At 39.9% G+C, this 24,522-nt stretch overlaps 2 protein-coding genes across 3 annotated transcripts in view; one reads left to right on the top strand and one right to left on the bottom strand.

The window, feature by feature from the left end:
* Window positions 1–23,434, top strand: part of LOC104941830 (voltage-gated potassium channel subunit beta-3-like) — a 24,551-nt gene extending 1,117 nt beyond the window's left edge. Inside the window, exons 1-14 of one of the 2 annotated variants that reach the window (XM_010766969.1) lie at window positions 4,441–5,737; window positions 16,132–16,175; window positions 16,260–16,297; window positions 16,771–16,850; window positions 17,023–17,067; window positions 17,516–17,560; window positions 17,671–17,714; window positions 19,035–19,121; window positions 19,227–19,312; window positions 19,988–20,108; window positions 20,204–20,298; window positions 20,443–20,563; window positions 21,242–21,330; window positions 21,462–23,434. In XM_010766969.1, coding sequence (XP_010765271.1) covers window positions 5,469–5,737; window positions 16,132–16,175; window positions 16,260–16,297; window positions 16,771–16,850; window positions 17,023–17,067; window positions 17,516–17,560; window positions 17,671–17,714; window positions 19,035–19,121; window positions 19,227–19,312; window positions 19,988–20,108; window positions 20,204–20,298; window positions 20,443–20,563; window positions 21,242–21,330; window positions 21,462–21,551 — 1,254 coding nt within the window. In that variant the 5' untranslated portion in view covers window positions 4,441–5,468 and the 3' untranslated portion in view covers window positions 21,552–23,434. Of the gene's footprint in view, window positions 1–4,440; window positions 5,738–16,131; window positions 16,176–16,259; window positions 16,298–16,770; window positions 16,851–17,022; window positions 17,068–17,515; window positions 17,561–17,670; window positions 17,715–19,034; window positions 19,122–19,226; window positions 19,313–19,987; window positions 20,109–20,203; window positions 20,299–20,442; window positions 20,564–21,241; window positions 21,331–21,461 lie in introns of those variants that run through there. The other variant, XM_010766968.1, reaches the window with a different exon arrangement.
* Window positions 1–24,522, bottom strand: part of LOC104941838 (ephrin receptor 1-like) — a 50,884-nt gene that overhangs the window by 17,598 nt on the left and 8,764 nt on the right. The window lies entirely within an intron of this gene.

The raw sequence follows: 24,522 nt of genomic DNA, 5'->3' as shown, positions 1-24,522 counted from the left end.
TCCAGACGGCTCCTAAAAGTCAGGAGGGTAAATTATAGTTATCTAAGTTTTATTAAACCTTTAACAAACTATTTATTGACTCAAGGCTGTTAAAATTGAAAGATGTAATATAATTACTGATGGCTTTAGTTATGCATAAAGCAAAAAACAGAATACTGCCAGAAAATATACAAAAAGCATCATAGGAGGAAATTACATTTTAAGCATCAGTTTGCACGTACTACTTTAAAGCAGATGTGTAGTTGCCGTAAAGAAGTGGAATTCTTTGCCGGATGATTTAAAGGGCTGTAAGAACATTTTTATGTTCAAGAAAATGTATAAAGAAAGTGTAATTAGACAGTATGAAGTTGACTTTTGATTGTGTTCTGGTTTTATGTTTCAGTATTTGTCAGCAACTGTGCATGAAAGAATATTGCTTTTATTTGACTTTTTAATGGTTATTTCATTTTTTTATTGTTGTTATTCTTTTGTAAGAAGGGGCAGGTAAAATAAGATTGTCTTCTCCCTACTCCTTTCCACCATGCGCTATACAAAATAAAAAACCAGTATAAGTGTACATGTTTTGTTTTAAAATAACTGCCATGTGTGGAATAAACAAATAAATAANCAAGCCGGGGACCAGGGATATTTTTCTAACAGTTACTCACACAGCGGGCCCCGGGGCCGTGAGGAACCTCTGCAGCCCGCTCTGTCCTCCAGGAGCCTTCAGTTTCTCCGCCAGCAGACGGAAGATGGCGTGAGAGCTGCGCAGACTCATGCAGTTCACCAGCACCGTCTGCACCGAGGAGAGCTCCGGCTGCACGAGGAGAAACACACAGTTATTAAGATGCATTTTTATGTTTAAGAAAATGTATAAAGAAAGCGTAATTACACAGTCTGAAGTTGACCTTTGATTGTGTTCTGGTTTTATGTTTCAGTATTTGTAAGCAACTGTGACTAAAAGAATATTGCTTTTATTTGACTTTTTTATGGTTATTTCATTTTTTTTTTTTTTAAGAAGGGGCAGGTAAAATAAGATGTTCTTCTCCCTGCTCCTTTCCACCATGCACTATAAAAATAAAAATAAACAATCAGTATAAGTGTACATGTTTTGTAAAGTGTACATGTTTTGTGTTAAAATAACTGCCATGTGTGGAATAAACAAATAAATAAAAAGAATGAAACGTCTATGTTGCATTCATACAGACAGATTTAATACTTAGATTTGCTTCTAAGCCGCATAGAGCCTGCGGGACAAACTAAACATTAAAGAGATTTAAAGTCAGACTATTCTGCACACTGGATGATCCTTTTGAATAGCACAATTCATATCAGTCCTGGGTGGAAAAAAGGGAAATATATTTGCAGTTTTTAATTTATTTTCCACCAGTGACCTAGAAAGAAATATCAAGCGTTTGATGAGATTTCAAAGCACAGCAGGGCTGAATGAATGTGGCTGGACTGCGGAAACATCTGCTTGTTTGGGGATCGACAATATTAATGCCAGATACGATGACCTATGTCGGACTTTTAGCTCAAGACTAATTCTTCTCCAAAAGCGGCTTTACAAAGTCAACAGCAGTGGGGCATGTATTTAATGATGCATGATTCTGCAACAGGGGACACAGACTCTGTTGTTACGGTGTATGTAACTTTAAAGTGCTTATAGCTGAAGTATTTTGAGATGATATTTGGTTGCCATATATCCGTTTCCACTGAAAAATATAAGAAAATAGAATAAAAACACAAAAAACATGGAAGATAAACAGCATTTTGTTGCAAATTCTGTCATTGCAGTTTTTTGCACATTCAATATCAGAGGCCTATTTGTGAATATCATTCATAACTTATTAGCCTAGTAGTAAATATACAGTACATGTATGCATATATTTACCATCACAGTTCTCCTGTCACAAGGTGTCATTTAATTGAATCTCATACAGTCTCACACAGCCATTAATAGTCCAGCAGAGTTGCCTCTAGGTGGCAGCGTCTCTCTGGTGTGAAGACAAGACAACCCTGAGACACAAAGACACAGAACCAGAGAAGGAGAAACATCATCTGCAGCAAAAAGAGGAACATTTGTACAAACAAGAGACATTTCTCATTGATTCTCTGATCTATTTGCAGAGTTTTCTATCAGCATACATTTGATAACTGATATTAATAAACTATAAAGCAGTTAAATAGTATCTTCCAGCTCTGCTTCTCCATCCCTTTAACTGTGGCCCTCCTCTAACACTGCATGTCTGTAATGGCAGCAGCCTTTATACAGCTCTGAGCATGATGCATCACATTAAAACTCCCTCATGACTCAATGTCATTACTTGTAATCAACACAACAGCTAACAATCTGTGCCGGCGTGCTGTCTAATTCATCGGATTTGGTGGATTCTTCTTCCGCTGGTGTTCAAATTTTGGAAATTGATATGGATACTTACAAATTATGAGGGCTGAAAACATAATCTTGTCATTCACAAAAAAAAAATCCTAAAGGTTAGAGTCTTCATACATATTAAAATGTGTCAAATGGATTCAGAAATGGGATGGATAATCCTACTGAAAGCGTTTGATAATTGTCCTCTGACTGTCCTATTTGGGATTTTAGGCTGGATCGTTTCAATACAAACAAAAACCACAACAAAAAAAACAAGATGTCCGAGGCATCACTTCAAAGTTCAGGGAGGATAAATGCCTTCAGCTTTGCCAGACTACATACACAATTCATGTAGAGGCATACCACAAACAATTTCCAGCTTTCATTATTCTACTTCAATCCAAGAAAGTCAGTCAGCTATGATGATCTCTGTTGCCACCAGAAAAATGACACAGTTTGAAAGGTTTATTTTTCTCCAGCTAAGATTGTCCATTTGAAGACAAGCTATTTGTTATACAACTTTATTTTGTACCAGTTTATACAGCACTTGTTTTTATATGACAACTTAGCATTACATAGATAGATAGATAGATAGATAGATAGATAGAGAGAGAGAGAGAGAGAGAGAGAGAGAGAGATAGATAGATATATGGATGGATGGACAAATAGATGGATGGGTGGGTGGATAGGTAGGTAGATAGATAGATAGATATATGGATGGATGGAAAAATAGATGGATGGGTGGGTGGATAGATAGATACGTATATGGATGGATGGACAAATAGATGGATGGGTGGGTTGATAGATATGGATGGATGGACAAATAGATGGATGGGTGGGTGGATAGGTAGGTCGGTAGATAGATAGATAGATTGATAGATAGATAGATAGATAGATAGATAGATAGATAGATAGATAGATAGATAGATAGATAGATAGATAGATAGATAGATAGTTAAAAGACCCACATTTAACACACCCTTTACTCATGCCAAAATGAATTGATGTATCTAAAGGCACTCACCTCTGTTGAATATGGCACTTCAACCTGTAGTAGCTGGTGCTCTATAGTGAAGATCCAAAGTGTTGGTGGGTTTACAGTTGCATTAAAGAGATGATGATGAACATTGTTGGACTTAAGGTGAATGTCAAGACATGATTATATTCAGGAACAGATCATTCATAAATCTTCTCTTGATATGTCCTTCTCATTTTCTTCGTGAATACTGTCCCAACATGTATTGAATGTCTCTTTAGAAACAGCTGATTTTCTGCTCCATGTTGTTAGTGTGCTGACAGCTGACTGCAATCTGCTCTGGCATCATCCTGGGACTGCAGATTGCTCTGAAGCAAGATTTCATTAGACACACAAACAAATTGACAGATATGATGTTAGTTTGCGTGCCTGCATTTTTTATTTGCACAAGAAAGGTGTTTTAGCAGATTGCCATCCTTTGTGTGAGCAACATCTGAAACTTTCTGGATTGACGTATGGCAGCATCATTTAGATTGTGAACACGGCCTGGAAGCAACTGTTATCATTGCCTGGCCACCAAATAACACATCCGTTTAATTTGAACATGATGTGATGCAATATGATTTGCCATGCTATGCTGTATTATGATGTGATGTGAGGGGACTGAGAAGCCATGAATCTGTTCTTTGTTGCGAGACTATGATGGCACGGTGTTGCAGGATGACATCTGGCATTATAACAGCTGATTGCAGATGTGAGTGTAGAAACATGGGTGTGGTAGAATAGAAAAGAGAGAGCCCTGCTTGTTGAGAAGGAGAGAGGCGTGTGAAAATGGTGCTCTCTCGACCTTAAGTGGAATTTGAAGTGATGTTTTATCAATAATGTGACAACAGGCGTTTTTTGAGTGATTATTTCAAAATGTTGTGTTAGCTCCACTAACACAATATGACGCTGTGAGGAAATGTGTGGTCATCCGTGTGATGAAAAATGTAGAGATCACACCCGCGAGAGAGAGCGCGCGCGAGAGACAGAGAGGGAGAGAGCATCTCGCAAACCCCCACATTGCGTGTGTCGTGAACATTTTGGAGCCTCTGGAAAGGGAAAGAAGAATAAATAAAGTGGGTCTGTGTGCTGACAGGATGGGACTGAGGGAGGCGGCGTCGCGCGTGAGAGATGTCTGATTTTGGGGCCAGCGTGCCGGCGTTTTTTTTCAAATCCGTGCCCCGTGAGATTTTGTCGAATAACGGGAGAGCTGCTCATTTGCTGCCGGTATGTGAGCGACTTCACAGACTGAAGGTAATAAAAAAACCCGGCTCGGTGTTTGCTCCTGCTTTCTGTTTCCTCTCTCTCTCTTTACCCCTTTGCATCAATTTGATGCTGCGTGAGGCTGCTGGGCGATGATGCATCAGTGGGCTCTGACTGTGTGAATACGCATCATAGCAAGTCTATTTCCCATTGCTCGGATTGGATTCCTCGGAAATGTAAATTCGAGCAGTTTTTTTTATTTTTTTTGCTGACCCACCTTGCGACAAAAAAACAAATTATGACTTATTTCGACGCGAGGTGCGAGGATGCCTGTAGCTGTGGTTGTGTCATTGCTGCGGCACACTCCGGAGCTCCTCGGCTCAAGACACACAACCTCAGCTGAAGAGAAGACAGAGATCCATCAAGTGTTTTACCAGCCAACATAAGCTATAGGAGCGCGTGCATGTATGTGCGAGGAGGCCGTGTTACTGACACTCGAGGGAGGCTTCACGCAGGTTTTTTAGGGGGTTCCCAAGAACTGCCACCCCAAATCCGTCTGAGGACTGCTGTGAGCTTACAAGCCGCCTGATGGTTTTTGGAAAGCAGCCCTGATGCATCTTGTGAGTGTGAAAACCCAAAGAGCCCTTTTGCCAGGTTTGCATCCCCAGACAGGAGACAGTGCAGATGGTAACTCTGTGTGTGTCATGTTAGAGACTGGACTCTTGCCTGCACCCTCCAACTCTCAGCCGAAATCTCTGCCCTGCCCTGTCTGAGCCCTTTTTGTATGAGTGTCAGTGCTTCGCCACAACAATCAGCACCAACAGTGTGTGTTACTACCCCCGCCCTCTTCCCTAAATCAAAAAGAAAGAGCCCCCGGAAACCTGGGTCAGGATGCAGGTGTCTTTCGCGTGCACTGAGCACAACCTCAAGAGTCGCAGTGAGGACCGGCTCTGTGGCCTTCGCACTGCTCCACCTCCTGGAGGAAGCAGTGGAGGAGGAGGAGGCGGTGGAGGAGGAGGAGGTAGTGGACAAGGAAGTAATGGCAATTACATGTCTCAAGGCACGGTCAAGACCAGGGAGGGTCCCGGGTCGCGCCAGGCTCCACACGGCCATGCCCACATGAAGGAGGCCATCGGGCGCCACACCAGCATGAAGTACAGGTGAGTATGGAGATAAGGAGCCCCGGGGGTGAAGGGTTAATCCACTGTCACACTGGTTTTAATTTCTCTATGATAATCATTCTGACCCCCAAGATTATCCCACAGGTAGTAGATTATTATAATGAGCATCAGAGGCAAATCCCATGCAGGGACGAGGTGATTCCATCTGCACATCATGAAGCTCCACCAACCAGCTTTCTATTTCTATCTCTCTCCATCTATTTGCTGAGATGTGAGGTGAATTTAAGGCTAGCTTGAATTTTCACCAATATGCATCCTGGTGCATATTTAGCAGGCTGCCTACATGCAGAACATCCATTAGCGAAGATGTAAAGCACCTCATCAAGTACACATTCAGCAGTGATTTCACTGACATCATAAAAAATGGCATTAACGCCTGAAAATGCTTGCTCTGATGTAAAAATGCTTATACAATGCATACCGAACAGCTATAACGTTATCACAGTGTAGCAGGCATTATGCATATAGGAGCATTTGCCATAGGCTTGGGTGCTTTATGCTAATTTTGCCCTGGCTTCTTGCTCTTTACCACAGATTAATGTGCCTCCAATAATAACAGCTTTCCTTAATGCACCACCTCCAGAGCTTTTTATGGAGGTTTAAACAGCATTAAGGTTTCATAAAATAGTGGTGCAGCATGATATGCACAGAATACTGCTGTAACGGTTGCACATAAACCTGGTCTGAGTCATAGGAAAACAGACCAGATAAACAGCAAAGGAAATAATGTTGGTTCTTCTCTTTTAGTATAAGATCCTTGAAGGATCAGAGCTTCAGTTTGGACAGTTGTTCATGCAGCCTCTACTTACACCGCAGTGGATTTATATAAAAATGCATATAGAAACACACTAGAATATATAGGACCTCTGTATGCTACGTTTCCTTCCGTTGTAAAACTCAATAACTGAAGGTTTTGAATGACTTGATATCCTTGTAATCAGGGTGATTGAATTGCCATCTTTCTTCAGTTTTCATTAAATAGGATGTCTAAAACGGGAATGAAGCACAAGATGAAACCTGGATACCTCCACTACGGATTTATCTTTCTAGAGAATTGCATCTTCTGATTTGGTTTCTTCTCATGCTCCGTCTCTGGTAAAGTGTCACTAGCAGGGAGTGCAGCAGCACAATAAGTCTATCCAGCATATGGCCAGCTCCAGTTGCCAGTGGCAACACCCCAGGCATTGCCTTTAGTTTGTGCCTGTCTTATTTCCTAATCAGTCAGAACTGCTGTCTCTTATCAGCCCTTCTCTAAACCGAGTCCTCTGAAAGCCCACCGCCCGGCCGCAGACTGTGTTTGTAGCGGCACAGCAGTCGCACATTCTCCATTTTCCACTGCTGTCACACGCCACACTGAGGTCAGGGAGGAACCAGGATCTGCATTAAACATGTACGCTGTGATGTGTCCGTGTGTCCGTGACGAGAGGAAACAACAGAGATATCTTGACACGATGTGGACTGAGGCCTTATGAACATCACATTAGAGCAGAAGTCAACAGTTAAAAAAATCTGATCTCCAGATGGTCGATCATGTTGCAACTATCTGGCCTGCTTGTGTGCGTTGTTTTAATTCCCCTGCCATCACATTAACCTGAATATTCATAACTCGCAGACAGTGGCACCTGCTGCCAGTTATCTATCCAATGAGCCTTTGGTGCCCCCTCTGTTTGAATATCTCTATCCCCCTTTTCATCCAAGTCTTTAAAAAGGCAGCTTCAAAAGGAAAGGTGTGTGTGTGTGTGTGTGTGTGTGTGTGCGTGCGTGCGTGCGTGCGTGCGTGTGTGCGTGTGTGTGTGTGTGTGTAGTTCATCAGGGTAGTAAAAAGGTGACAAATGTGCTATCAGCGTGAAAAACAGATACATGGCTATGTCTTGCAGATTCTGTGACGGATTTCACAAATGTCCATATCCATAAATCAATTTTTACACATTATGTGTTATGTATTTAACATACAGTACTATCTCAAAATAACTGGGATGATTAAGTATTATGTGATTATTGTGTGATTAAAATAACAGCGTAACATTCACACCAACATCAGCTCATTTTAATATATTTTTTAACTCAAAATAAAATCCTTAAGCACATAGTTATATCAGCAAAAAACAGCAGCCATTGTCTTTTAGTTTTTTTGAGACCTGTGCAGGTGAGTCTCGGCTGTCACTCAAAAAATTGTCAGTTTCTATGGTAACAAGGCCTCCTCTCTTCTTCTCTCCGAATGCAACCCGGTAAGCAGGTCAGGTACACCTCCAGGAAAGATTTATCTGCCACTGTTTCTGACTTTTCCTCATATCGTTTTGTATTGCCATGACCTCGGGGCATATTGCATCAGTTGGAGGCAGCTGGATGCATCTATCTTAATGCATGATTGAGAGGGAAAACATTTAAGTAGGGTCTTAAAACAGTATAAACAAACATTGTTCATGAGGTTTTCAGAACAGTGCACGGTCTAAAACAACTTCATTGAGAGTGGGAGAGACAGGGAGATATTGGCATCATTTTCATTATCATTTAAACTCATAAAATTACGTTTGGGAAATACTTAGCAGAGAATGAGATGATAATATCATTACCACTCTAAGCAAGAGATGGTATCAATCTTTTCTTGTGACTAATTCTCACAAATGTGGACACAGCTAATTATTGTCTTCAGTTTTCTTTTTCCTTTTGTCGTTTCATCTTAACTCAGCTTTTTCAAGGACTTCGACCCACATCTTACGGTCATCCTCAGCACATTGAGTTTCCTCAGATGCTGTGAAGTGGGAGAAAGCTCTGGGAAAAGTGGTGCCCCTTTAGTTAAGATTATTTTGTGAAGCTACTATGTCCCAGGTAATATACATATACCTCTAGTTGAATAAAAGTTAGGTCACATTTCACAACAGTGATAAGAAAAGTAGATAATAAATAGACATTCCCATTTTTATGTTTTTATATATGCTTTTATCATAATATAAGCATCTCTGTTGAATGTTGTTTTACTGATTATATTTACCTGTTATTTGAAGTTAATTTTTGTTTTTAGGATGACTTTCAACATCTGTCCAGTGACTACAGACTAAAAATAGCCTGTTGGCTAACTCTGGCGCATTTACAGAAATGTCAATCAATGTGCACTGTCCCTATCAAATAAATATATAAATGACAGGGTTATATATCACATAAAATTACAATAATACCTCCTCAGTTGCATTTCTAGCTCTAGAACAATGCTTAGACCATTTGCATTTCTATGAGGATTCAACGTGTCATGACATTGAGCCATTCAGAGAAGTGCTGTGCTCTAATAGGTACTTGAACAGTGAGTTTTGAAAGCCTGAACTCTCAGTAGCTGATGGAGTAACGGTCAAGTTGATGAACAGGATGAACACCCCTGTTAAGTTGTACGGACACATTGTGGCCACGCGTGCAGTGTCTGGTTAAAAAGGGTCTGTTTGTAAGAGGCTTGGCCTTCAGTATTGCTGCTAGCTGGTTGTGAGAATCGCTCATTCAGATTTGATACTCCACACTGAGAGAGATACACGTGCAAAGACCTAATTGCAACCCTTTTAAATGTTAGAGTATACACGTCATTTGGGTGCGAAACCTCACACAAACGTCGACAGAGAGCAGTCTGTACCCATCATGCTGTTTGGCGGTGTATCAGTGAGTCTTGGTACCTTGCCAAAACACCACACATTGCACAAAACGCACAGCTGAAAAATATGTCCCATAGATCTCAAGAGCTCGCGCTGGCCAATGGACATCCAGCAATGATGGGACCAAGTCATTATTTCAAAAGTCAAGACTGATTGTCCCAAAGTCCTAAACTTTAAATGTTGAATCCTAAAAGTTAACAATATGCCCTTCCATAATGTTGCACATATCTCATACTGCCATTTAGTTTTGTTGTCAACTTTCAACTGTTTTTGTCTGCATACAAAAATGATCTTTGGTATTATTTCATCCAATTGGTGATTAGTAACAAAACATTGTTCTTCATGATTTCCTCTGCAATTGAATGCTTTTGAGTTGATTTAAACAAAGTGGATCAGGGGAATTAAGAATCGAATTGCCGGGGATATATAGCATTAACTTCACAGGAAATTAAGTGAAATAAATTGATTTGTTGAACGTTTCTTAAAAACACACTTTTTAATCTCTGGGTGTGGGGGAATGATCAAGTATTTCCGAGTCAAGTGGCTCAAGAGCAGGTGGAGTCACAAGTTACCGGTATGCAGGTTCAAGTGGAGTTGCAGGTCTTTTTAGACTTTTGTCATTTCAAGTCTGAAGATATCAAATGTTTGTCTTGAGTCTGACTCCAGACCAGGTCATGTTACTCAAGTCCACACCTCTCATCCTCAGCAATACATCACATTTAAATGACATTACATGTTACTTGTTAGATGCTTTTATCCAAAGCGACTTACATACTCAATACTGTGGACAGTCCCCACAGGAGCAATTTGGGGTGAAGTGTCTTGCCCAGGGACACAACGACATGCTGACTGCAGTGGGGTTTGAACCTGTGCTCCCCTGATCCCAACACCAACGCACTAACCCACACGCCTCCGTGTACAACTGCCAATTATGAATTCATATAAATACCAAAATGGTTGTGGTGAAAATACAAAAAGCAAACATATAAACTCCATTTAGTCTGATTAAATAAAACAAGCCTAAGATTTTTGAATTTGCAGCTTCAGTTTGTTAATGTGATCTCTTACCTGGTTTCAGAGTTGCCTCATACAGTCTCAGTCAGAGCTGTAGAAAAGGGTTAACAGAGCAACATATTCTCAGTTTTATAAAGCCCTATGACCGCCTTAATGAATACCAAACAGTGATCAAATATTGACTTCACAGAGTGGAGTTGTGATGAATGATATTAAAGTGATAACTAAATGCTTTGGCCTCGTTTTGTTATTAGGGAAAACAATCTTTGGAAACAAATGGTTTGTGTGGCAGGGAGGATAAAGAGGCAGCGCTGCAACGACCTTGACCTTTACATTTTCTCTCGCTGTGTTTTTTTATTTTCCAGTTGACCGAGCAGATTAGTGACATCACTTTGAAAATGTTAGGTAAAGGTTCACTGTATATTCACTAGCTTGATTTTAAAGAGGACATATTTTGCTCATTTTCAAGTTCATATTTGTATTGTGTGTCTCTACTGTGACATGTTTAAATGCTTTAATGTTCAAAAAGCTCTTTATTGTTCTCATGCTGCCTGTGCTGCAGCTCCTTTCACCCTCTGTCTGAAACCAGAGCCCAGTCTGCTCTGATTGGTTGGCCGGCTCCGTTGTGAAGTCTCACCCTTTAGCCTATAATGTACTATGTGTTGGAGCGCTAGCCAAAAGAGGCGCAAGTGTTTCTTGGCTCCTAATCAAATCTGTTTTTTGCTGAGAAGTGGCAAACATCTGGCTTTTTTTTTTTTATCCGACACCTAGTAATATGTGTTAACAGGTTTGCTAAATGTTATAATTATAAAACATGGAATTGCGCCATACTCTATTTGTACAGCTGCGGATTGGAGACGTTAAATAGACTGCACTTATAAACCGATAATTGCTGGGTCAGTGTTGTTTGTGACTTACATTTGTCAATATTTGCCTGTGGACTGAAGTGCTGGCAGCATCGAGTGACATAATCAGGGCTGGAAAATCCACGTCACGTCCTCTGAAAAAAAAAGAAACTGTCAGAGTCTGACATGGTCTATTGGCAGAGTGTCGTCATTGCATGTCATTATGTAAGAGCAGGAACACAGCTAAATGAAAGAATCACAGAAAAGTCTCAAAAAGTATACAAATATATATTCTAAATGTAAGACCTTTTTGTTTTCCTTTATCTTTAAATCAAAAAATCTTCTTCATTTGACCCATTATATTTAAATGTCTTGAACATGGACATGCATTTTAAAAGCAATTTTAGTTTGTCTACAACCTTTAATAGCTAATTTACAGAAACACACATGAACCTAAGTACTCTGGGGGACAGCATGATGCTCAAAAACATCTTAGTCTTATATTGCCATTTTCATGAGCACATTGACATTGGAACTTTTCAAACACTAAATGTCTTTAATAAACTATTATTTTTACATTTTTTAAACGATGCAAAGTTATCTAGGCTTTTGAGACATCTCTGTGTTATTTCAAACACATAATCTGCTAAATGAATGCAGTCCATTCACACAAACATAAAATGCTCCTCAATAAAATGGACATCAAATTTCAGTTGTCACAAGTAACATAACCCACATTAAAGGGGAGCATCTGACTGAGTGTGTCTTTGTCTCACTTGCTCCGCTCACGGCATGTGTATTTTATAATTAGGACAGACCTACTTTCAAAACTGTTTTAACATAAATCAATTAAAAAAACATTACATTGCATGAAAAGTCTGTTGTTTAGCCTAATTCATTAATAATATCCGAAAGAGAAATTAGAGCACTGGCCGAATTACACTGGCTTCCTGTCCCGTAGAGATATAGACACAACAACACCACATGTGTTTTATCACTTATAGTGGTGTAGCAGCACGTGATTCTTTCCACAATCTGAGATATCTATCTTATAAATAAACGGAATCTAGTTTCTGCTGCTGAAAGCTTTGACAAATATAAAAGAGAGATACAATGTTCCTGAACTCACTTTCTATCGAGTCCTTCCCTTTTAACAGTTATTTGGATTATTTAGTAACAAGGACACACACAAAAAAGAAGAAGGAATTTTTCAGTGCTTTGAGCACCGAGAAATAAGAATTTAATTATCCACCAATGTACAGTATTGAGGCAGAATAAGAATTATTCTGAACGGGCAAAAAGAAGGTCATTTTGGTGAACTGACCCTTAAAAAACCCTGAGGCGGTTTATTAAGCTTTATTGAAAGAGAACAGACAGTCCAGCATCTTTCCACAGTTTGTGCTCAGAAAAAGTGAGAAAAAGCACACACTCACACATACACTGAGGTGTGTGTTATTCATATCTAGGTGTTCTTCCCTCCGGAGAAAAGCCTGCTCAGCATGTGTGTGGCATTTTATGACAACTGCAGAAAAAAAAACCTCGACCATTTGCACCTAACCGTCTGTACAGTGTCTTCCTCAGCGTCAGGTGGAAACTGTGAATGTCAGCACAGGTTAAAATGCTGACTACACCATGACGGAGCACCTGCTCCTTCTCTCTCTCTCTCTCTCTCTCTCTCTCTCTCTCTCTCTCTCTCTCTCTCTCTCTCTCTCTCTCTCATTAACAATGTATGCCCAAGTCAACCACCTCACTATAATTTCCTTGTTTAGAGTTCATGATGTACGGCAGGAGAAAAAAACATTAAACATTAAACAAGGGAAGGCCTACTTATAAAGTAGTGTTTCTGTGTGGACTATTGCATTCATGCGTGACCGTATGAATATTTGTGCCGGAGCTGGAGTGTAATTCCCTCGGAGCGTGAACGTTCACGTGAGAGCATTGACATTGACTGACGCCTCACAGTATAGATCTTGTTGTTGTCTTTGCATAAAGCCTGATTTGATATAGGTTGAGTGTCGGTACTTGTGCATGTATGTGTGTGTAAGAGTGTGTGTGAGAGAGAGAATGTCGTGAGGGAGATAGTGAGAGGAAAGAGAGAGCATGTGTCTCTCCAGATTCACTGATAGTAATTTAGCAGACTGCAGCACTGCAGAGAGCGGTGGAGTTGAGAGCAGGAGGGGAGGGGGGGGGGGCAGCCAGTTGTCACACAGAGCAACAATGACATCCTCCATTGCCCGGAAACAAAATAAAAAAGGTGTTTTATGGTGCATAGCAATCATGAAACTCACCCACTAACGCACGCTGGTGTCTCCGTTGCTCCTGTAACGACGCACCAACATGTTCAGCTGTCAGCTCTGTTTTTTTATGAATATAAGCGAATTGAAACAGAAAAAAACATGCGTTTGTAACAGTTGTGGATGCTACCAGATGCTTGACATTAACACAATGCTGAGTCATGTTGTAGGTGTTGCATTTTTTTATTTGTCACATTTAAAATGTGTAATATAACACATTTTGTTTTTCATCATGGTGCTCTTGTGTGAGGAAGGTGGTAAACGCAGTTGGATCTATGGCTATAATTAAATCAAATGTACTACCACTGCAATATATCCACGTGCTAAATAATAGAGCTTTTCACAGGCTATACGTCCTGCTATAGGCTATGGCAAAACAGTTTTTTCTGAATTTTAGTTAAAGTGTAGGAAATTACTCACAACACATGAATATACAGATTGAGGAAAAAACATATTTACTATTTGATTTTTTAAGCCACAAAATTGTCATTTATAGCCTCTCATGTGCACTGTATTTATCTCGCAGGGGATTTTTGAGTTAAAGCTGCTATCCTTTGACACATTTCAATGCTTTCTGTTTTGTTTTTAAGCTGAGGATAGCTGTTTCAACTAGCAGGGAATATTTTGGGGTTACTGTTTTTTGGTCCAATCTTGTCAAATGATGCAAGAAAAAAATTCCTTGAACTTCCCCCTGACTGAGGATGAGGCAAGAAGGCACAATTTGATGGATGTCACCGAAAAATACCAGTAAAGGAGAACAAATATTTAAATGTTTGATTTGAAAAAGCATCTGAAGTGTGTTTTTCCCATGTGCCTCATTTATATTTACTCCCAGTGTTCAAAGCGACTCTCAGCGTGTGAGAACAGGCCGAGCTGCCATTGGTTGACAAACAGACATATTACCATACAAGGTATCATCACCATCAAACGCCACTGACAGTTTCTCCCTCAGTAAAACAATCCCGACTTTCCACCTGTGTGCTATTTTGACAGAGTTTAAAAGGAATGACAGGAACAATAAGCGTCTCCCACCCACAACAATGACGCCCCCACAAACACGCACACTGTGGGGCACAAGTGCTTACATATGCAGGAATCTAAAAATAGCTTTAGGTCGAGCATTAAAAATAGACCAGAGAAAATAAAAGCAGGACTTGTTCCAGTGAGTCTAAATGCTCTGACAGTCTGTCTTCCTGCATTTGGCTATTTGTGGCAGACGCAGGCAGGCAAAGAGGGGAGAGGCGCTGGATGAAAAGACGGCAAGTTGCTGCAGTTCTTCTCCAGCTGCCTCCCCAGCTAATTAGAATGGGGGAGAGCGCGCAGAGGAGCAGAGCGAGCGCTAAGCCCACATCACTCTCTGCTGTACATGCTCCTGTGGTCAGAAATGCAGCTCTCTGCTTTCTCCCAGTGCTCGCCCTTCAAAACTCAGCTGTCTGGATAATCAGATGTGGCACGCTGGGTAATTGAGTCCTCTTAATGCTTATGGAACATTTTGGGCCGTTTACAGTCCACACAAAAGAAGCGTTCGCCTCTCTGAGATGAGCTCGGGTCCCTCCAGCTGTTTCTCTGACCCACTGCGAGACACACTGATCTGTTAACATACGAAAGGATGAAAGGTCAATTCTTCAGAGATAATTAGACCCACGCTGTAATTTAACCACGGGCGAGAAAGACTTTCACTCAGCAGCTGTAGTCCAGGATCACCGTGAAAATCATTAACATTTAGCATTCATGTATTACATCCTATTAATGAATTATTAATTCATTTGTTATGTCTTTGTGTTCTCATGCTTCATGTGAAAAGTGAGTTTTTTAATTATATTTCTACGATACACAGTGACAAACAGCACCAAACCAAAAATAATTCATTAGTGGCCCCTATAGTGCAATTCCTTTAGGTTCATATTTGTATTTAGTGACTCTACTGTGACATGTTTACATGCTTTAATGTTCAAAAAGGTCTTTATTTCTCTCATGCTGCCTGTGCTGCAGCACCTCTTTTCATCCTTGTCTGAAACTAGAGCCCAATCTGCTCTGATTGGTTAGCTGGCCGGCACTGTTGTGATTGGTCAACTGCTTAGAGATGAGCTCTAACCAATAGAAGTGCTAGTGTTACATAGTGATGTCATTTGAAGTAGATAAAGGAGTCCAATATGGTGGATCATATATTTTAAAGATAACCATATGTTTGGTCTTTAAAATCCCAAATTGGTGGTGACATGTAAATGTATTGGAGTAAAAATAATAATATCTGCCTCTTAAATGCAGTACAGATATGGCAAAAAGTAAGTACCTCAGATGAAAACTGGGTGTGGCTCCTGTCACTCACTCACATCAGGGTACTGTATGATGGGATCTCACCTGCGAGTGTTTGTGCAATCGTATTTTGAAATAACCTCATATCATTTTTATTTATTTATTTATTTGGCAGGGACAGTGCACATTGATTGACATTTTTGTAAATGCGCCAGAGTTAGTAAAGATGCTATTTTTCATCTGCAGTCCCTGGACAGATGTTGAAAGTCATCCTAAAAAAAAACAACAACAACGAAACAAACCATCATCTTTTCTTTATTCCTTCACAGGAACCTGGGGAAGTCAGGCCTTCGTGTTTCTTGCCTCGGGTTAGGTGAGTTGGTTTGATGCAGGATATTATTCATCTCTGTTTCCTCCGCCTCAAGCTAAACAGACGTGTGTCTCTCCTCTCCCTCAGGCACCTGGGTGACGTTTGGATCTCAGATCTCTGATGAGGTGAGGGCTCTGCCGCACGATACGGCAATACTTTAATGTGAGATCAAGTCTGACATTTTTCCTGCACCACAGCAGCTCCATTTGTAACATCAACAAAAACACAAGATGCATTTACAATAACATTACAACCACTGAAGACAATATGTTCAAGACCCTTTAACCTACATTGAGTGTACTAAAGGATGCTTCAGTCCAACCTTATTAAATCGCTGTCTCTCTATTTGTATGATAAGTCCGTTCCCCAGGACCTGTGCTCATATTGCATTTGTGGACAACACTACAACTCTCAGTGTTTGTAATCATACACATATTTCTAAATCCCACATCTGAAACAAAAGTATTTTGGTCAGATATTAGATATCATCTCTACTATATTAACCTCGCTGCATCGTGTCCTTCACGGACGACCTCTGTGTAATTGAACATTTGCCCACCGCCTACGTCTCACAGTCTCATATTTTCTGTTTTCGCAGATGGCCGAGAACCTGATGACCATGGCCTATGAGAACGGAGTGAATTTGTTTGACACGGCAGAGGTGTACGCCTCAGGAAGGTCAGGCTTCACTCCTTCCTCTAAGCATCGATTTTAACTTTACAGTTTTCTTTTAACTGTATTTGTAGATGTCTTCATGTCTTCTGATGCTCCTTGAGTCCAGTTTGCAGACGCCCTGTATGATCTGGATTCAGCATCAACTTATCTCAGTTGATTATGTGTTTCTCCACAGAGCGGAGATCACTCTAGGGATTATTATCAAGAAGAAAGGATGGAGGTGATTTTACTCATTTTTTCAAACTGACTTCGGAGCATGTGAAAAGCTTTATTATGATTACTATTTTTTTTAATCCTTCATAATCCGCTTGCTTTTTAAATACACTGCTTGTGTTTTGTTGCTGTTGAAATAGGCTACCATTAAATGATCTCAAGGGAAATTCATACTTTTGAAACAAATGAGGAGTCTAAGCCTCAGAAGGACTATAAAACGATTAAAATGTTATAGCACATGAACATAAACACTGGGGGCTGATTTGCCTGGGGAAAAATACAAGGATGAATAAAAGTCAAACTTGAAATCAAGAATATGCAATCTGTCAATAGTGGTCAACATAATCTTTTTATAGCAAATATTGAAGGCACAGAGAAAGGAAATTCTGACTCTTAAACTTGCACACTGTATTGATATATCAACTGTCCTCCTAACCCTCCTTTTTTATTACCAGGCGTTCAAGTTTCGTCATCACAACAAAGATCTATTGGGGAGGCCAGTAAGTAAAACTCTAAAAGAGTATGTGCTTTCTTTTGTCTAATATAAGTTATTGTTTTAATTGATGCTCTCAATAAAACATCAGTAACTTGTGTTTTCATTCATCCACAGAGCAGAGACAGAGAGAGGACTCTCAAGAAAGCACATTATTGAAGGTAAAGTGACACATTCTTTGAGTAAATTTACTTTTAAAATCAGAAAAAGGATCAATTCAGTTTTGTGTATTATTACTACATTTATTTTTATTTTCTATAAGTTCAATTTAGAGACTTTACTATAACTGTATATGACATTTCTCCCATTAATTCTACCCCTCAGCTAACCCTGAGTTGTGATTAGTCATTTGATGATGCTGTAATCTTTGAGTGTGCGCTCAGCTCAAGCCACTCCATGTCACAGTGAATACATCAACATATATAAGAATAAAACATGATTCATAACAGCCGAAGTACAAACAAGTATGGTCCTTTGCAGCATATCTGATCAAAATGGTGTACTGGTAGATAAAGTGCATGACTTTAGCATTAAGAGTGTTGAAGAATGGAAATGCAGATTGAAATATGAGCTTGGATGTTTCCGTGGACCAGGAAAAGAAAGAGATGAATTTTCTGTATAAAGAACATCTCAAGGTCACCAGGACTGTCTTTCCGGCCACTTAACTCGTTCCTCCTCCTACAAAATCATTCTCAAAAAGACTAAGTGCTTACTGGCCTTGTACACAACAACTTCTTTGTGTATGTTGCAATTGAAGTAGCCCTGGGGCGGCCATTTACCAAGGACCTGAATATCTCGTCATTGTGATGATGTTTTTGATTTGAGGCCATTGCGTACTTGAGTGAATATGTGCAAGGACTGTGCTCATATTTGGACTTCCTACTCTAATACTATTAACTCTTGACTTCAACCTCTTCATTATATTGGCAACATACAAGGACACATTTGAGTAGAAGAAAAAGACAGCATTACCTTTCAATATTCCACTGTAAAATAATATAGGTTTAACTTGAGTAACGCGCTGTTGCACATTGTAGTAAATCAGGAATCTTGCATAGATGCCGATGGATTACTACCACGCTGACTTGGTTTTAGCCATGCTAACGATGTGGCTCTATGGACGGCATTCTGTCTTTCCTCCAGACAGCTCCAGAATGATTTATCTCAGCAGCAGCTTTTGGATGGATTGCATTCAATCGTTGACAGTCATGGTTCAATAGCCCATGAATCCTTATGCATTTCCTTTCACTCTTCATCAAGTGAAATCAACAGGTCAACAAGTTTTGGACCAAAATATCTGTAGGACTAATGACATATTCCCTGGCTACATGATATTTTCACAATATAAATCAAAATTGTATACATGGTGAACAGTATACCAGCATTCTGATGTTAGCATTTAGCTTAGTGAAGCCTTTCAGAGTCGCTAGCTAGGCTGTTTTTGATGATAATGTCTGATCTGTGACCATTTCTAATGACAGGTTTGAGAGGATCCTTATCAAGACTGCAGCTAGAATACGTGGACATCGTTTTTGCCAACAGAAACGATGTGAACAGTCCGATGGAGGGTCAGTGACACGTTTGAAATTATTATTCTTATTTGCTGCGATCAATTTCCTTAACTGATCAGGAGAGTGTGATGTTAATATGATGCTTTATACTGTCATTCACAGAGATAGTACGGGCCATGACGTTCGTAATAAACCAGGGTATGGCCATGTACTGGGGAACCTCACGCTGGAGTGCCATGGAAATCATGGTAAATGCAGATCTCACACTTTACACACCGTCAGGTTATGGCAGGGGTGTCCAAACTTTTTTCAACGAGGGCCACATACAGAAACATATATGAAGGGCTGGGCCACTCACTAGAGGTGAGGTATATTGCCTCATAAGTTAATTTATATGTTAGCTAAATCAATCAAATGTAGGTAGATGATGCTTAATACTTGAATATGCTTTAAGAAAAACAACAGCCTATCCCAGCTCTCCAGAGAGTTTCATTTAATTTGTTAGCAGCTCATTCCTTAAAACAGGAGCCCCAGGTTGATTATCATAAGAGGAAATGGGAAGGGTTTATTTCAAGCGTGTTATGAAAATAAGTTATTGGGCTTTTTTCTTATCAACTTAGATTTGATAGAAAATGTTTTCAACTTTTATTGACCGAATTTGTTTGAAAAAGTGGGCTTCTTAACACATGAATACTACTGTGTAATATCCGTTTTCATCTATATTTAAGAAGTAGGCTACAATACAAGACAAGCACAAGTTTCATCTGGGGCCATACTCCATTATACTTTTTGAATTTGCTGAGGGCCGATTCAAAATGACCCACGGGCCGCATTTGGCCCCCCGGCCCGTAGTTTGGACAACCCTGGGTTATGTCATAAAATGCTCACCATTAACCTTTTTGTTTTGCTTTCTCTGGCAACAGGAGGCTTACTCAGTGGCACGCCAGTTCAACCTGATACCGCCTGTGTGTGAGCAGGCGGAGTATCACTACTTCCAGAGGGATAAGGTGGAGGTGCAGCTTCCTGAGCTCTACCACAAGATCGGTCAGACTCTCACCAGTCTCGCAGCACTTATTTATCTTTATTTCTTGTTATTTAAGGTTCACCCTGTTTCATTTCAATCTCTTCCCCTATGCCAGGTGTTGGAGCCATGACCTGGTCTCCCCTAGCTTGTGGATTAATCACAGGGAAGTACAGCGATGGTGTGCCCGAGTGCTCCAGAGCAGCAATGAAGGTCAGTTTGATTTGACTGGCCCTCCCTTGGGATTTCTCTCACTAGAAATCAGCCTCGAGGTAATTCTCTCCCTGATCAGTGGGGGAATTGAAGTGTGAAATCAGTACTGTATCAACGCTTGTCTCCATTTTGCTCCCGGTGAAGGGATACCAGTGGCTGAAGGAGCGAGTGAACAGCGAGGAGGGCCGCAGGCAGCTCGCTAAAATCAAGGAGCTCCATCTACTGGCCGACAGACTGGGCTGCACCGCGGCTCAGTTAGCCATCGGTACGACCAGAACATATCTACCAGAGCCTTGCTTTCTTACTGTTGTGTGACTGGAGGTTATTGTAAACGTTCTCAGATTATTTTTTTTTCCAATTTTAAATCTTTTCCATGGTACAAAATGATTGATTCAAATGTTTGTTCAAGTGCATTCATTGATTGTCTTAAGAGAGATTAGGCACCAGTTTGAGTGCTTTACATACATTTTTCCTGTCTGCCAGTGGGCATCCACTATATTGGTCAGTTGCAATTACAACATTACTTTTTCCCATTTTTCCGTTTATTCATCAGTGTCTATTTTTCAGTCCACTAATCGATAATTTCATTTAAAAGACAAATCTGTAAAAGAAGGTTTCTCCACAAAGAATTTCTGCAAAAGCACCACTTTCTTGAGATGTGCTCATTAAAGGTATTCAGCATGGAATAAAACAAGGACAATTACTTATTGACTTAATAAATCTTAGTCCACTATTTAAGTAATAGGGCAGTTATTTAATTATTTTCAAAAGCATGGTTTATGCCATGTGAATTTGTCCAGAATGAATGCTTGCCTGTCTACTATAAAATGTACTGATTTAGGTAGTAGCCCAAAGTGTATCTGATCAGACCTGTTACTGTTTTGGTATTCAGGTTGAATTTGTCCATTTGACACAGTTGTTATGCTTTATCTCTTTTGTACAGCTTGGTGTCTGCGCAGTGAGGGTGTCAGCTCAGTTCTTCTGGGTGTTTCTAATACAGACCAACTACTTGAGAACCTGGGTGCACTACGGGTATTACTTTTCTTTTTTCCTTCCATATTTAAATATCTAACGTGACAAACAGAGTATGAAATAAACTATGTCTTATTTGCTCTGTGAAAAATAAATAACTTCATGGCCTTTTTTCTTCTTCCTCCTTGCAGATCCTATCCCAAATGACCCCACAAACCATCGCTGAGATTGATGGCCTGCTGGGAAACAAGCCACACTCAAAGAAGGAGTTGCGCGCTTGAAGATGCAAAACTGAGTGACAGTTTATGTTTTTTCGAAAAGATGAAGAAGACAATGACATTGGGAAACATCTATTTTTGCTCTGCTGTATACTCAACAACTTGCATGTCCTCAGCAACATTATGCTTCCAGTATGTGCGCATATCCATTTTGCGCAGTACATTGTATCATGTATACAAAAAAATAAGAACTCTCAATTGTGAAAAAAACAGGTCATATATTGCTCACTGCCATTCAAGACTGATTATTTTTAAAGAGGTCCATCCACAGAGACAACGAAAGGCTGAAAGATTTGACTCTTGTTAATCAAATGTTCTTAAATAGAAAAAAACACCTATGTGCTGAGATGCAACTTTAAAGCGTGAATGGTGCTTTCATTAGACATGTGAGTCTCCTCCCCTCGCAGCTGCCTGTTACTCTATATGTTTATTACCCAGCATTCAGAGAGCCAAAGGTTAGTACTCATGTGTCTAGCCTGACGTTTCCCATAGTGTGCATGTGACTGGTCTGCCACGCCCACTGCTTCACAGGGTTGGGAACAAGGGATTACTTGTCAAGAAAAAAAACTAGAAACAGATCACATGCTTTTTCAAAATCTGGAAAGTGATGTATTACTTTGAAATGACCAAATATTTGTTACGCATTCTGCAATGATTTTGGCAACCAGCTAAAATGAATAGATTACACTGCAACGGTGACTGATTTTTGGATTGGAGTGAATTAAGTTGGTTAATACAATCTAAAATTGTCAGTAGTGAATGAGATTTTGAAAGTAACTTTCCCAACCCTGATGCTTTCTCAGCAGTCTTTTTGCCTCTTCTGTTTGTAAACTGTGCGCATGTCCCTTTAAGAGAGAATAGCCCTAACACAGGGTGTAAATGTGGCATGGCTTTCATGGCTTATGTAGATCTGCGGTGCCCTTAAGCCATTTTTTTACTCTAAATGGTCTGACAGTTTGATCCAGGATCTGTGTTGACGGGCACTCTTGCTTTAAAGACTATCTTTAGTCTGCAGTCACGGCCGTGCGTCCACGTATAATCTTTGTATTGTCCTCAACTGTATCGAAAACATGTTGGCATCACTTCCAACAATGCCGTTCTTGTGAAGAGCATCCCTGTTCCAAAATCAGAGGTTTGAGGCAGTTGGACTCTTCGGGAAGGTCACTGAGCATCTGACGCAAAGATTTGGACACACTGTGTTAAAATAGTAGTTTTCAAATGATAGGAAATATGAAAAGGCTGAGTTTATCACATGTGATATTGCCACAGTTCACTTGGGGTAAGATTTAGCAAATGTAACTTTTTTTTGTTTTGGTGGAAGCCTAAAAATATAGCTTCTCTGGGAGTTTTCTCTCTCTGTATATAATTTGTTCCCTTGAGTCTTGCTCCCATGCACAACTGGTTTTTCGAATGTGCATTTTATGTCCTTTCCTTTTAGTTTTGTATTGAGTTCAATTCTTTGTAATGTGAAGGAGGCGGATTTGTTCCTTTTGTGATTCTCCCATGAAAGCAGCACCAATCTCCAGAGCGGGGTGCGTGTGTTTTGATACATGAAGTTGTTTCAGTTGGTACAAGGTGACGTTGTACTGTAAATAGGCTTATCTGTTTGAGATGGCGAGATAAAGGTTAAATATATGAATCATGGAAGAATGTTCTGAAGGAGCGGCTGAAGCGTGACTGTGGTGATGTTCAGTTGGACCGGGTGTAGCTTCCAGTGTACATAGATACTTCAATCAAATCTTGAAAATGTAACTCTGCCTGAATGACTTATATTTTGTCTTGCAACAAAGAGAAAACAAAACAGAGAAGAGACAACTCATTCTGAATGTATCATGTCTGTTGCTCAAACCTTTTCTCATCTAAAGGGACAAAGCACATGTTTGAAAGGTATATTTCTTATTGTGTCTGCAGCACCCGTTACATAACAACCTGCAGAGCTGTCGTGCACAGAAGGACTCGGACAAAGGTTATCCGTACAAAAGATTCCTGCACACGCACACCACACCGAGTCAAAATGTGAATAGAAAGTGAAATAAGATTTTGTATTTGCTAATCATCACCTAAAGAAATAAAGTATAGCTATAATGTTAAAGTCAGCTACCATTTGAAATAAACAGTTTACTTGTGCACATGCAGGAATGTTAATTTATGAGCTGCATATAAACAACCTATCCCAAAGACTCTAAATAAAGCACATTACCCACAATGCCCTTAGTTCTAGGATTACATTTGCAACTTCCATTAAAAAGATACCATGTGCTCGGATGATCTTTCTCAATCTTTAATCGCTCAGATTCAAAATGTTTTTGCAGCAGCTCCGTGAACTCTGCTGCTATTTCCTCATTTTATAAATCTGCACTCATAACTTGAACAAGCAAACAGAGACAGATAACTACATTGAACCCTGAACAGGTTTGGTTGCTTTATTTCTACAGCTAGTGAAGCTCTGAATGCACCTTTTGGTCGGCTTCCTGGTGTTAGGCAAATCAAAACGTTGATCATTTCCGGGGCTCTGCAAAAACGAGAACTACAAGGAGCTACTTGTGAAATCTCCCACAGACTACTGTTTGTGTAAACGAATACATAGATTAAACTGTTACCTTTATAACTGCATGTTTCTCATTCTGGCAGTTACAAACTTGTAGCTTTCTTGTATATTATTTTGCGACAAACAGCTTTGTTTTGCAGACTCACTCATTATACAGTATGTTTAACAAGGGCTGAGACATACTAAATATCTGATGGCAAAGTTGAATTGTTTACCATGTGGACATATATTCAATTGCATATACAGAGCATAGGCAGGTACCACATGTGTCTGACACATGTACATACAGTAGGATATTCTTGGAAGAATAGTGAGTTGGTTATTAAGAAATTAAAAAAACGTTTGGATTTCCTAACTATCAAGTTGGATCAAATACAAACTTTACATGCAATTAACTCTTCCTAAAAAACGGTAAGAACTACCAAA

Source organism: Notothenia coriiceps, unplaced genomic scaffold, assembly GCF_000735185.1.
Source record: "Notothenia coriiceps isolate Sejong01 unplaced genomic scaffold, NC01 NC01_scaffold00004047, whole genome shotgun sequence".
NCBI lineage: Eukaryota > Metazoa > Chordata > Actinopteri > Perciformes > Nototheniidae > Notothenia > Notothenia coriiceps.
Note: the sequence above shows the minus strand (reverse complement) of the source record. Positions and strands in the feature narration are given on the sequence as shown.